At 42.8% G+C, this 12,346-nt stretch overlaps 1 protein-coding gene across 1 annotated transcript in view; it reads left to right on the forward strand.

Annotated features, from left to right (window-relative positions):
- Positions 1-2,502: 2,502 nt before the first annotated feature.
- The window catches only part of SCIN (scinderin), a 48,515-nt gene continuing 38,671 nt past the window's right edge, over positions 2,503-12,346 (forward strand). The window contains exons 1-3 of the mRNA XM_071560815.1: positions 2,503-2,758; positions 7,030-7,184; positions 8,677-8,838. Of these exons, the coding sequence (XP_071416916.1) occupies positions 2,560-2,758; positions 7,030-7,184; positions 8,677-8,838 (516 nt within the window). The 5' untranslated portion in view covers positions 2,503-2,559. The remainder of the gene's footprint in view (positions 2,759-7,029; positions 7,185-8,676; positions 8,839-12,346) is intronic.

Here is a 12,346-nt window from a genome sequence, read left to right on the forward strand (position 1 = left end):
GGTTTGTCCCCCCCTCCACATGTCTCTCTCGGCTGAGGGCATTCCCCATCGCGCCTTCTCGGAGTCAGGATTTAAATAAAACTCACTCACGGTTTGGTTTCCTGCGGCGTGTCTCGTGGGGTTCCAAGGTTGCTGCTGAGGTCCGGCCGCTTCTACAGCGGCAGCCGGTGGTCTCATTCGCTGTACAGAGGCGACTTCTTGGCTTTTCGCGGCGACGAACGGCGTGGAAAAGCTTTGATTCCATGGTTGCTGTGATTCTGTCGGGTTTTCCGGAGCGGGAGCGGGCGGTGCCGCGTCTGGGTACCGCGGTGGCGTTTCTGCGAGCGGCGGTGCCCACGGCGGTGCAGAAGGATGTTCAGGGGAAAAACTGCTATGTAGAAGCTGACTTTTTTCCCTTCTCTCCGGTAGATCGAGGTTTTTACGGGCTCGTTCTACCTCTAACAGCATTTTTCTTACAGCTGCATATGACGGAATCAGCTGTAAAAATTCTTCGGGTGCAGTTTGCACTAAATTCCACAAATCTGCCCCAATATTGTCCCATAATTTTATGGAAAGCGTGGAATTGGCATCTGTTAGGTGCCCTCGACTGAAGCACCAATCCAAAAATTCCTGTAATGCTTGTCTTTCAATGTTTGTTTTTGTAACACGAGCTAGTTTCTCAAATTTATCAAGCAATAACTTCGTTTTAGTCGAGTTGGAATTTCCCATGTTTCTTTAACTCACCGGTTCGAAGGTCGTGGTTCCTTCAGTCTCGTTCTTCCAGCAGCTCTCAAGGCTACTACACAAAACTCCCAAGTTTACAGGAGACAGAAGCTCTCAGGGGCTTCTCCACAAAGCACCCAAAAAAACTGGGGCATAGCAGCTCTCAGGGGCCACTTCTTAAGGCTCTAGGCAGGCCTGCAGGTGGGTTTCATGTTCTGAGACACGTTGGGGTCCACCATTTGTTGCCGCCATGGCCTAGCGGAGACTGCACCCACCAATGTGATGTAAAGCAAATCCCAAGTTTATTCAAATACACAGGTATATATGACCTCAAGTGACCCCACCCCAGGTGCGGTGGTCTGACTCCAATTGGTTGAGGCTGGAAACATGTCCTTTTAAGGTGAAAACGAAACCTGTAAGGTGGTCCTCCAGAGCCACCTGAATCGGGCTGCAACAGAGGGGTAGTGCATTTGGGAAGCATAGTGCTTTGTCAAGCAGGCTTACTACAGCCCTGGCAGATGGGGGACAAAATTCTTGGCCTTGTACTTGTGAAGGTGAGCTGTAACATATTCTCATCTGAGCTTTAGATAAAGCAGAGCACTCACAGTTTCCTTTTGTAAACAGTGAGGATAAAGCTTACAGTGTCTGTACACCTCTGACAAACTGATGAGAGAGTGCTCACCAAAATGGGAGATGATAGTAGGCACACATTGTGTAATGGCATCTTTTTCCTCAAGACAGTAAAAAGAGAAGGAAGAAAGGTAGTTAAACAAATTTCTTAGTTGTGGTGTGTTTTTTTAACTTTTTCTTTTTTTGCTTTTTCCCAGAGAAGATGATCTCCAAATGCTTTGTTGCATTTAGCAGTGCCTCTCCCATTTACTGAGGCAACCCCATTCTGCACTCTTCTGGTATTAACTTGGTAAAACAACCCAGTGGAGAGAAATCATGAGTTTCAAAAGTCATCCAGGTGGATAAGATGATGAAACTAAACAAAACATTTTTGAATTGTATCTTTTGATATATTGACACCTTGAGCTGCATCTACTTGTATCATGCCCAGGCTGATCTTTTCAATATCAGATGAAAACAGTTGTTGCAATGAAAACTGTGATGGCCACGCTGATGTACCAACCATTGATAAAGGAGATACACAAACAAGTGGGTTTAAACCTTTTGGGTGGTTGCACAGTGTTGAAAACACACCAGCTTCAAATTTTCTGAGAAGGGGAAATTGGTATAAATTCTGGGCTTCATCTAAAATCTTCAAAAAGATTTTTCCCCCTAGAAAATGATTGCTGGCAATATTAGACTAACGAAGTGGGATTACTGGGTGAATGAGAGCTGTGCTCTGCCATTCCAGCCCGGGGTGAAAAAGAGCTCAGCTCAAGTGCAAGCTACAGAAACTCTTTGTGTTCTGGTATGAACATCTTACAGAAACAAGCCAGATGTGATAGTTATAGAAACACACCTCACAGCTCTGTAACGCCCGTGGATACTGGTGTTAGCCCGCTTGTACTTTCCTTTCTTGACTTCTACTGTTTTTTCACTTATTATTTTAGAATAGAGAAACCATGCAGTGAGTGAGGCTGATTTTTTTTTTTAAATAGCACCCCTGCTTCGGCGTTGGGCACAGAAGGAAAAAGGACGCTTCGTGCGTTTTGCGGGCATGTAAAAAACGAATAACTGAAAGCTCAGCTGGTCCCGGGAGCAGCTGTAAAGGGGTGGGACAGGGCCATCCCGCCGCCCGCACCGCACCGCGCCGCGCCCCGCCCCGGCCGGGCACTATATAAGGGGCCGCGCCCCGCGCGGCGTTGTTGGTGTGGGTTCTCTCGCAGCGCTTGTTCTCCTAGTCCCGTTATGACTCCCGAGAGGCACCCGCCGGCCTTCGCCGAGGCCGGGCGCCAGAGCGGGCTGCAGGTGTGGCGCGTCGAGAAGCTGGAGCTGGTGCCGGTGCCTCCCAGCCGGCACGGAGACTTCTTCGTGGGGGACGCGTACCTGGTGCTGCACACCGAGCGCCGCGGCGGCGGCGTCGCCTTCCGCCTGCACTACTGGCTGGGTAGGAGCGGGCGGCGGGACCAGGGCCGTGGGTGAGCTGTGCCGTGCCCGCCCCTGCTGCTGAACGTTCGTGCTGGGCTCCAGGGCAGTGGGCCCAGGATTTTCCCTGCCCTTCTCGGAAGGGCAGTGGGTGTGAGCCCTCTGGCTGGAGGTGGAGGTAGGGCTGCCCCCAAAGATCAGGGTGATGCCAAGCCTCACCCCTTCTGATGCTGAGGGCCTGAGTGGTGAGATAGTGGGGTACGGCAGAAAAGGGAACACTTGCTCAATCTGTAATGTTAGTTTGGAAAAATGCTGAGGGGTTAAAGTCAAGTTTTGGGTGCACCCAACACATTCATGAGTGAATCTTGCCTTCACTTGCATGAAGAATTTTCTTGCCTTTGTTTCCACCTGGATGAAAATTTCCCTTTGGCCATCTCCCTGTGGTGTTGTTGCCCTGGTTTGTGTCTGGGTGTTGCTTTTTTCAGCTAGACTGATACAGAGACCAGATGCAAAGTCACCAGGTTTTCTGCAAAACCTCTTTAATATCAGTCTGACAGACTACTGGGAACACTGGAACTGGACTGATGTCTTTTGCCTTCCACCTTGGCTAGCACACTTAACATGAAAATAGAAGTCTGATATAAGGATGTTACTTTCTCATCTCCTGGAGATTTCTTATGACTTCCCTGTCTGACCACCAAGTCATCTAGCCATACTGGTTGCTGTGTAGTTGCCAGAAGCCTATTACTTTTTTCTTGTTTCACTATCAAGTTTGTGTTTGTAGGCAATCAATCAATGCCCATAACTATATAGGTTTATGTGTATTAACATTAATGTGTTTGAGTTGCAGTTGTTCTCATTGTACTTTTGCATGCATTGAAAAAAGAATAGCAGATAAAGCTGGGATTGCTTCTGCATGAGTGTTTGACGTGTGTTTAGCTTTGCATGTTGTAAGAGTTTTCCAGCTGGCAAGTGGGATAATGTCTGTCTCTGTCAAGAGTATAATCATAGATGGCAATGTGAGTGAATTTCTGGCAGAGCCTCTTCTATCAGCAGTGTAGCTAGTTAGTAGCAGGGTTTGGCTGTTTAGGCCTTCTTTAAAGAAGCTAGAACTACTTATGTTGAATAAGGTATAGTAGACATTTCCTAGGAAATTATGTAAGCACTCAGCAACTCTTTGAAAGTGAAGGCAAAACAGTGGCTGCCGCTTGCAGTAATTAAAACCTCTTTGCTGTTGGCTAGAGGGCTTTAGCTCTACATGCTGATGCACATTTGATGCTGATGTGATATCCAGATACTGCAAATGGCTTCAGGTGATCTGGGCAACCATTGTTGTTGTGCAGCTGGCAGGGTGGCAGTAGGGTGGCTCACTGCTGGGAAATCCCTTCCTGTTTGCAAGATACTCCAGTACCAGGGCAGAGAATCTCAAATGCTGCTGCACTCAATAGTAACAGGAGATCAGAACTTCAAACAAGATGTATGGGGAGGGCCAATCACATCCAGGGCAAGAAACATAGAATCATTTTGGTATTTTTAACTGATTTGCACTGCTGTTATGTATACCAAACTTTTTCCCCATGAGCAGCGTGTATAACATGTGGGCCGGTAAACTGTAGTAGTGTCTTTCTGAAGACTTCCCATAAGTTCTCTCTGGACAGCTACAGCAGTCACTGTCACTGAGACTTCAGGATGTAAAGAAAGAATTCTTGTGACATTAGATAGATGGAAACCCTGCAGACTTTGGGTTTAGATGCATAGAAGGACCTCACCATTTGGTGACACAGTTCGTCTCCTGCCCATTATTTCTGGTGTCTTATTGTGGGGGCCATATAGGGTGGCTTTTGAGCATGAATGGATTCTGACCTCAGCAAAAAAGATGTCCAAATGCAGAATAAAAGCAGAACCTCAAATTTTCCTATAATATATTGGCAAATGTCCTCCTAATACCTTGTTTGGGCACACTCAAGGGGTTAGAATGAGGTGTAGACCATGGGAGGATGGTCTGTGACTTTGATGTACTGACAGTCTTGAGCTGTGGTTGGCATCCTAGGGTTAAAATGACTCAACAGTTGTTCTGTCATCATGAAGCTTCCTGTGGGAAAGCCACTGTTTTACCAAATATCTCGCATACAGTGAAAAGCTGTCGAGGTTGGATGATTTCTGAGCAAGCTAACTCTGGTGCTGCAACAGTGTTGGCATGACTGAGCAATCAGTGTGGATCTGTGTCGTGGTAGCTGTATCCGTTTTTAACTTGGCTGAAATATCCCAGCTCTGTTGTCTGTACTGACACTTGACGGATGCCGTAGTAGCTAAACTACTAATCCTAAGGGAGCTGTCTGGACTTGAAACCATCACTAGAGGAAACAGTGTGTACTGTGCCAGTATGATGATCATTGTGGGAATAAGACTGGCTATACTCCACTTATGTCTTTAACAAAATCATGTATGGTGTTTGTTTAATTTTTAACCCTTGTCCCCAGATATGCAACTGTAAGATCTGTCCATGTGACCTGGGACTTAGTCTGATAAAATTTTATTCTCTTTCCTATATTCTGTCTTATTTTATAAAGATCTTTGTGTCTCAGACTATAAGGGAAATCTGGTTTTCATATAAACTTGAATAATCTATGCTTGGACTGATGCCCACTTGATTTTTTAAAATGGAGTTTCATAGCAGTAGTGAGTCCAAGCCTGGTAGTAACTCTTATCTCTAACACTGTTCAAAAACCATTTTTCCTCAACCCTGAACCCTGTTATGTAATTGCAAGCAATAAATCAGAAGGATCTGCTCCTAATGGATATCAATAACCCTATTAAAAAGGAAACAAACAAAACACCCCCCCAACCACTAAAACTTTGCCATCAGCTTGAAGATGGTACCCAGGTCTGAGAAAGTATATTGCTACATAGCAAGTTTTTCTATCATTGAGTGATGGGGGTTTTTTACAGAGTTTGTTGTGTTACATCCTGCTTTCAATAATTATTTTTTTCACCATTTTTGGGAAGGCCTAATACTCTTCTTCCCTACCTCCATTATTCTTTGGGCCCCTTCCCTTTTTCATCCTTGGTGCTTTCTGGAGGCTTTCATATCACCTGTGTCTCCACAAAAGCCATAGTGTTGGCAGTGATAGCATTGCTCCTGGGAGCAGCACAGCTATTGGTGGGAACTTGGGACATTCACACTGCTGGGCCATGAATAGGGTACTCATTCTCCCCAGCAGATGAGCGAGGTCAGTGATGTTCTTAGGCATTCCTGTCCCTCCTCTCCCCATGTTTTTTTCTTTCCTAATACCTTGATGGCAAGCCTCCTGACACCAACACCTCACCACACACTTCTGTGCTTCCACAACCTGTGAGAGGTATCTCTGTCCGTACTGTCTGGACTCTATGCTGTTTTTCCACTTAGTCACCTAGAAGCAGGGAAATGGTTAATGTAAATGAGAAGCTGCTCTTGAGAACTGCTGCTTGTATACCACTTTTCCCTCTTACTTGGAAAGAAAAACGAAAACTAAATGGAAGACCTTGCTTTTTCTTATTTTTTTTTCCTAAGGTTACTGAGAAATCTGAGGGTTTTGAGGCTTGACTGTATTTGAGCTTTTCTTGACACAAAGAAAATTGCTCAAAATGTTCAAAATATATAGGCACAGGTTAAAATCTTTGGTTTAATGTGCAGCCTGTTTTGCAGCATGATTAGGCCATTTACCACTAGGTAAAGAGGCCGTTTTGGTACAGTACCAGGAAGAGACTAATCTCTTAAAAGTATGAAACAGTGTGACCTCATGAAGCAAAAATCTGAGCCCCAAAACTGCTTCTCTTTCTCCTGGCTATACCAGGCAAACTATCTTTCTTGCATTATAGTGTGAAGAGGAGTGCCTTTGAATTGTTTTGGCTTTATAGCTTGGTGAGTTGTTCTTAGCATAAAAATGTAGTTTACGATCCAGACAGTCCTTTGACATGATCTTCCTTTGTCTTTGCACTTCAAAGTCCAAACATCATTACTGCTGACACTTGCTATGTTAAACTCAATTAAAATATTCTTTTAAGAGGCTCAGAGGGCACAAACTTTGCTGGTTTTCCACTTTTTTTCCTTACGAATGCAGTTCTACTAGTCAAGAAATGGTCTGAAGATCACATATTTGGTGGTACAAGGTTACAATGTAGTACTTTGCTGCCACATTAAACATTGGTTGTACAAGCTGCTGAAGGCAATGCCCAATTGTCACAGAAACAATTCCTCTAACAGAATTCAGTTATATTAGTGCTTTATAGACATAATATTTCTTCTTATTTCAGGGAAAGAATGCACCCAGGATGAAAGCACAGCTGCAGCTATCTTTGCTGTTCAAATGGACGACTGTTTAGGAGGAAAGCCTGTGCAGAGTAGAGAAATTCAAGGATATGAGTCTACTGAGTTTGTGGGTTACTTCAAAGGAGGAATTAAATATAAGGTAAAGACTGTAAAAATGTGCTCTAAATTTGCATGTAACACTGTGCTTCAGGTAAAAATCAAGCGTTTTTCTTTTAAATGGGGAGTTTAAAAATTGTTACTTAATTGTTTCATGGGCTTAGATCTGAACTACCCATCTTAAACTACAGGGAGTCCCAGGGCTTGTAGAGAAAGCAGCAGCTAGTTTGCAAGTGCCCCTTATGATATGTGAAAGCTTTTCCCAATTATTTTTTTTCCCCCAAAATAAAGTGGTCATGAGATTTCACACTAATATGTCTAAGGGAACTCACAGGAGGGACTCAGTCTGGGAAGTATTAAATCTCATGGAAATCACCTCTATGTTGTAGACTGAATCATCATGCTCAAAAGCAGAACCCAGTGTACTCAAGTGGTTAGAAATATGAACAGGGTGTAAAAGACTAAAAACCTCATTGAGTCTAAAAATGGTGCTTTTGCAGTCCTACTGCAATCTTTTCTCTTAAAGTAGGTAAACCTCCCAAATACTTTCCACAAAAATCTTATATTTTGAAAAGGTGTGGTGTCAGTGTCCTTGTGTCATAGAAGCTGAGTATTTGAGAATTTTTTGTTTTGCAACATCTGTGGGTTTTTCTAAGAATAAAGTAATGTATCTCTTGAGAATCTCACTAGGAGATCTGGGAGATGTGGCTCAGTCAGCCTTTTTTTCCCATTATAGAGGTTTGTAACTTCTCACAGTCTAAACAACCAATCTGAAGCTTTTAACTCTGCTTGCATAAAAGAGCTTGGCAATCACATGCCAAACTTTTAAATTTTATTTTTTTGTTTTGTGATTTCAAGAGGTAGTTTCTGTTCCAAAACAAAGTCTGGGTCTTCCAGAGGAGTGGAGAATACTGCCTTACAGAGGCAGACAGCCAAGCCTGTTTACAGGATTATGCTTATATTTACACTTACAGATTGTAAATCAACAGTTTGGTCTTGCTTCCCCAGTTTGGTACTCCTTGCTAGGTTGCCTTCCGAGTTGCAAATAATTGTTTTGTAAAATTACAGACCTGCTGTGGAATTGCCCATCCCTCTACAGATAACTGGGGATTAAACCCACCTGGACCTCCGAGATTCAAGTTTGGAAAACTTAAAAAGGAGCTGCATATTTCTCTGTTTTTCCTCAGTCCTTATTTGACAACCTACTGACTTTTCCCCTAATAGTGGTGTTTGCTGTTACCTCATCCTATGGAGAATGCATGAGTGCTGTAAATTGTGTTTTCCCTTTCCCTGTTCATCTGAAAACCCTTTGAAGCAGGGTAACATCTGCTCCCTTGGCTAAAGGTTCACACCTGAGCATTTGGCAGCAGCAGTGTCAGGTCTGTGGTCTACACGGTTAAACTGTAGATTATTTTGATTTGCTTCTCTCTGCAAAACTGATTTTTTCCTCTGCTAGCTCCTCATCTGTAGCAAAGAAAAGTATGTTTGCAGAATCAAGCTGAAATAAAGCTGACTGCTTTTTTTGTTTTATTCAGGCAGGTGGTGTTGCCTCTGGATTTAATCATGTTATTACTAATGATCTGAGTGCCCAGAGGCTGCTGCATATCAAGGGCCGGAGAGTTGTAAGAGCCACAGAAGTCCCCCTGGCCTGGACCAGCTTCAACAAAGGAGATTGTTTCATTATTGACCTTGGAACTGTAAGTGTTTCCTAGAGCAAAATACACTGAAAAGTAAGATGCAGCATCCCTTGTAAGGTCTGAATCATCCCCTAATGTGCAAAACGGATTTTTTTTTTACTCATGCAAAAGGACAGAAAGAATCTGCTTTAGAAAAATCAATTTGTCATACAACTTGTAAGGTTTGAAACTGCCCTAAATGTTTCCTGAAGTACACACAGATTACCCTGCAAGAAACAGTCACTTCTTCATTCAAGGCATTGAGATTTTTCATTACTGATGCTTTAATAGCTTAAGCTGTTCACAGCAAGTTCAGTCTGACTTTGGCACTATCTACCAGCTCAATGGGATCAGTGCTAATGTTCAGAGCAGAACACAAATTGAACCTTTCTATTATGAGCATTTCTTCACAGTCATGAAACTTTGATCATGACAACTCACCCTAAAGAAATAGCTGCAAAAGTGGTTATAAAACTAGTTGAATATTTCAAGAGATCACTTGGGAAGGAATACTTGCTTCAAGGCTTTCTTGCTGAAAACAGACAGCACAGAAGACTATGGTCAGAGAAGGGAAGATGATTTTACTTCAGATGACTTGAAGTGTAGTACTGTCACCTCAGAATACATATGAAGACTTTGATACTAAAAGTAGCAGCTGGGATGTAGTCCACACTAGATGCTAGTTACCAGTTTGAAATTATTCCTACACCTGATTTGCTCACATATATAAAATGGAAAGCATGTGAAAGAAAACGTGTTTATCTGTAGTTGTTTTTAACTGTAGTGTTTCACAAGGAAGTGGTGAGCTACTTCAGGATCTGAGAGTTCCCCTGACTTTGAAAAATTATATGAGCTCTTCTGAACTCATGTTGCACATTTGACTTTTTTCTCTGAAAAGCATCCCCTGGTATGACAGTGGAAGATAATCAATACAGTTACTTGGTACCAATATGTCTTTGATTTTTATTAAGCTTCACAACCTTCAGGTGAAGCACCAACCAGTGTTTTTCAAACATTATCCTATTTCTCCAATGTCACTGTGGTCTAATCATCTGAAACAGCCAGGTGATCAATATCCAAAGTTACCTCTCAATGTCACTTTGCATGAAAGGCTCAAATCATCTATTCCCTTTTGGAGTTAACCCACTGGAGGTGGCACAGTTGGAACCAAGCACTGCTAGAAAATGATGCTTTTGCATTCAGGCTGTAATAGGGCTTGAGTTTTCTGGAGGTAACCTCCTATTGCCACCCTGTGGAACTGTGTGTACTCTATGAATTCCACTTGTCCTGACCCTTATTGTGCTGCAGTTACCTAGTTTACCTAGACTAGTTCCTCAGGTCACACTGCAGACATGAAAATGATGCTGATGAAAAGCAGTATGGGTATATTGCAGTGTTACATATATAATTTGGGACTCATGCATTTTGGTGAGATTTGTTGAGAGGACAGGGCTGTGACTAAACAATTGAAATGTAATATTGCTTTAGCGTCTTTATCTAATACTGCATGTATGCCGCAAGCTTTTTACTTTTTTTGTATAACGTTACTGTGGTTTCTGAATTCCTGTTTGACAAGACAGAAGTCAAGCAGCAATGCAACCTTGTGCCTTCATAAGAAGAAAGATTAGATGTGAATCTCTTTTTTTAAACCCACTATGTGAAATGCTGGTCAAATCACATAACAGTTCTTGGTCTTGTCATGTCAATTGTTTAAGAGGCATAGGTTTTCTTGGATGTATTGACAAGGTGTTTCAGCATCCACACATTTATAGTAATTTCATCATAGGTTATTATATAAATGAGACTATGCATGTGGGAGGTGCAAAGGCAATGCATGACATAGTTCAAGATGAAGATGTGCAAGTCTAGTAAAGTGCCCATAGATAAATGGGTGTGGTAAAAAATACACTCTCGCAGGGGAAATCATCAGGATCCCACGTGCATGTGCACAACCCACATAGCACCTTTGGTTGATGTATTACCAAACCATGTTTTCAGATCCTCAAATACCCTGCCCAGATCTAATCTTGTCTCCTTTGAACTCTCTTGGCTTAAAATGGAAAATAGCTGCAGAAGGCAGAGAAAACACTGTCCATGATATGAGGGCAGTCATTAGCTGTGGGTAGTGTGTGAAGCCTTTTATTCCAGCAGTCTTCTATAACAATATGAACTGAGTGTGTTGGCCACCACACTGATGTTCTCATACAATGCATGATCCAGGAGAGTGCCTGGGGTGCCAGACCCTTTGATTAACTTGGGGATCTCCCCCAAGGGAGCCTTTGGGACAGGGCAGGCAAGACATGTGCAGGGCAATTTTTGAGAAGGCATGGAGTAGAGTACACCTTACTTTGTCAGATGCTGTTTAGTGTGTCCTGGCCTGGCATAGCTCTGCTCAAGTCCTCCCAGAAGCTGTCATCTTCTGCCACAGTTTCCATCTTGTCCTGAACTATTCCTGGTCTCCCATCTGAGAGGCACCAGGACAGGTTTGGTAGTTCTTGGCAGCCATAAACAGTCTGGCCTTGCTCTGTACCTCCAGATGCAGCTCTCCCTATGTAACCCCATCCTCCAGCTGCCTCCCCTTAGCCACATCCCTTTTTCCTCCATCTCCAAGACAATTCTCAGAACAGCAAGGAGCATGGGAGGGCATGGTAAATGACCAGAGCAGGCAAGGAAAAAGAGGAATCATTGTGCCATTTATGGAATGACACCCAGTTTCACAGGCTATTTTAGTATTTATCTAGATGCATATTTAAATGTACTTTATATATGTATGTTTTTGATAAGATATACTAATACTTTCATTTCATTTGTCAATTCCCTTGGTTTAAAGTGGGAAGGAAGGTTGTCAGTATTGTGAAGTTCACCTTGTGTGCATTGGTGTATGGTGGTGACTTACAAAACTGGAATGTTGAGATGTGTTGATAACTTTTTTAGTTATCAAAACTTGGAGCAGAAATAATGGGAGTAACAATACAATAAAACAACATGAAGTGATCAGCTGATTTTATTGAAAGCTTCTTAACTCAGTTTGGGAAGCTCTACTGTGTGAAGGCTGTCTAAAGTTGTATCTTTAGTGAGCAGCAAAAATATTCTGTGCATTTGTTTGTGTACAGCTTTATAAAATGTAAGACTTGATTCTCTTTGACTCATATCTTGATGGGAGGCAGCAGCAATGCTGAGAGCTAAATGATTGCAGAGGGCAAGGAGGGGGCTGCACACTGCTCAGCCTCCCCAAAGAAATTAAGAGGCAGTTGTTAAAATAAGGGTGTGAGGAGGGATGTTGATAACTACTAATCAGTTTTGAGCTTGGGTCTGATTGCAGCTGAAAAGTTTTGCTAGTACAATAAAAGTTCTGCAGATGAAACATTACCCTTCTGCCAAAGGAAGAACATAGATGGTAATGTGATACTATAAAAACTAAATGAAGACTGAAGGTAAACTGTACTCAGTTGTCCGTTCTTCCCATTCCTATACTGGTGCTTATTTGTAAACAGCCAAGAGTTGCTGGTTTGAAATTTAAGAGCCTGCA

This window comes from Pithys albifrons, chromosome 7 (genome assembly GCF_047495875.1).
Source record: "Pithys albifrons albifrons isolate INPA30051 chromosome 7, PitAlb_v1, whole genome shotgun sequence".
NCBI classification, from domain to species: Eukaryota; Metazoa; Chordata; class Aves; order Passeriformes; family Thamnophilidae; genus Pithys; species Pithys albifrons.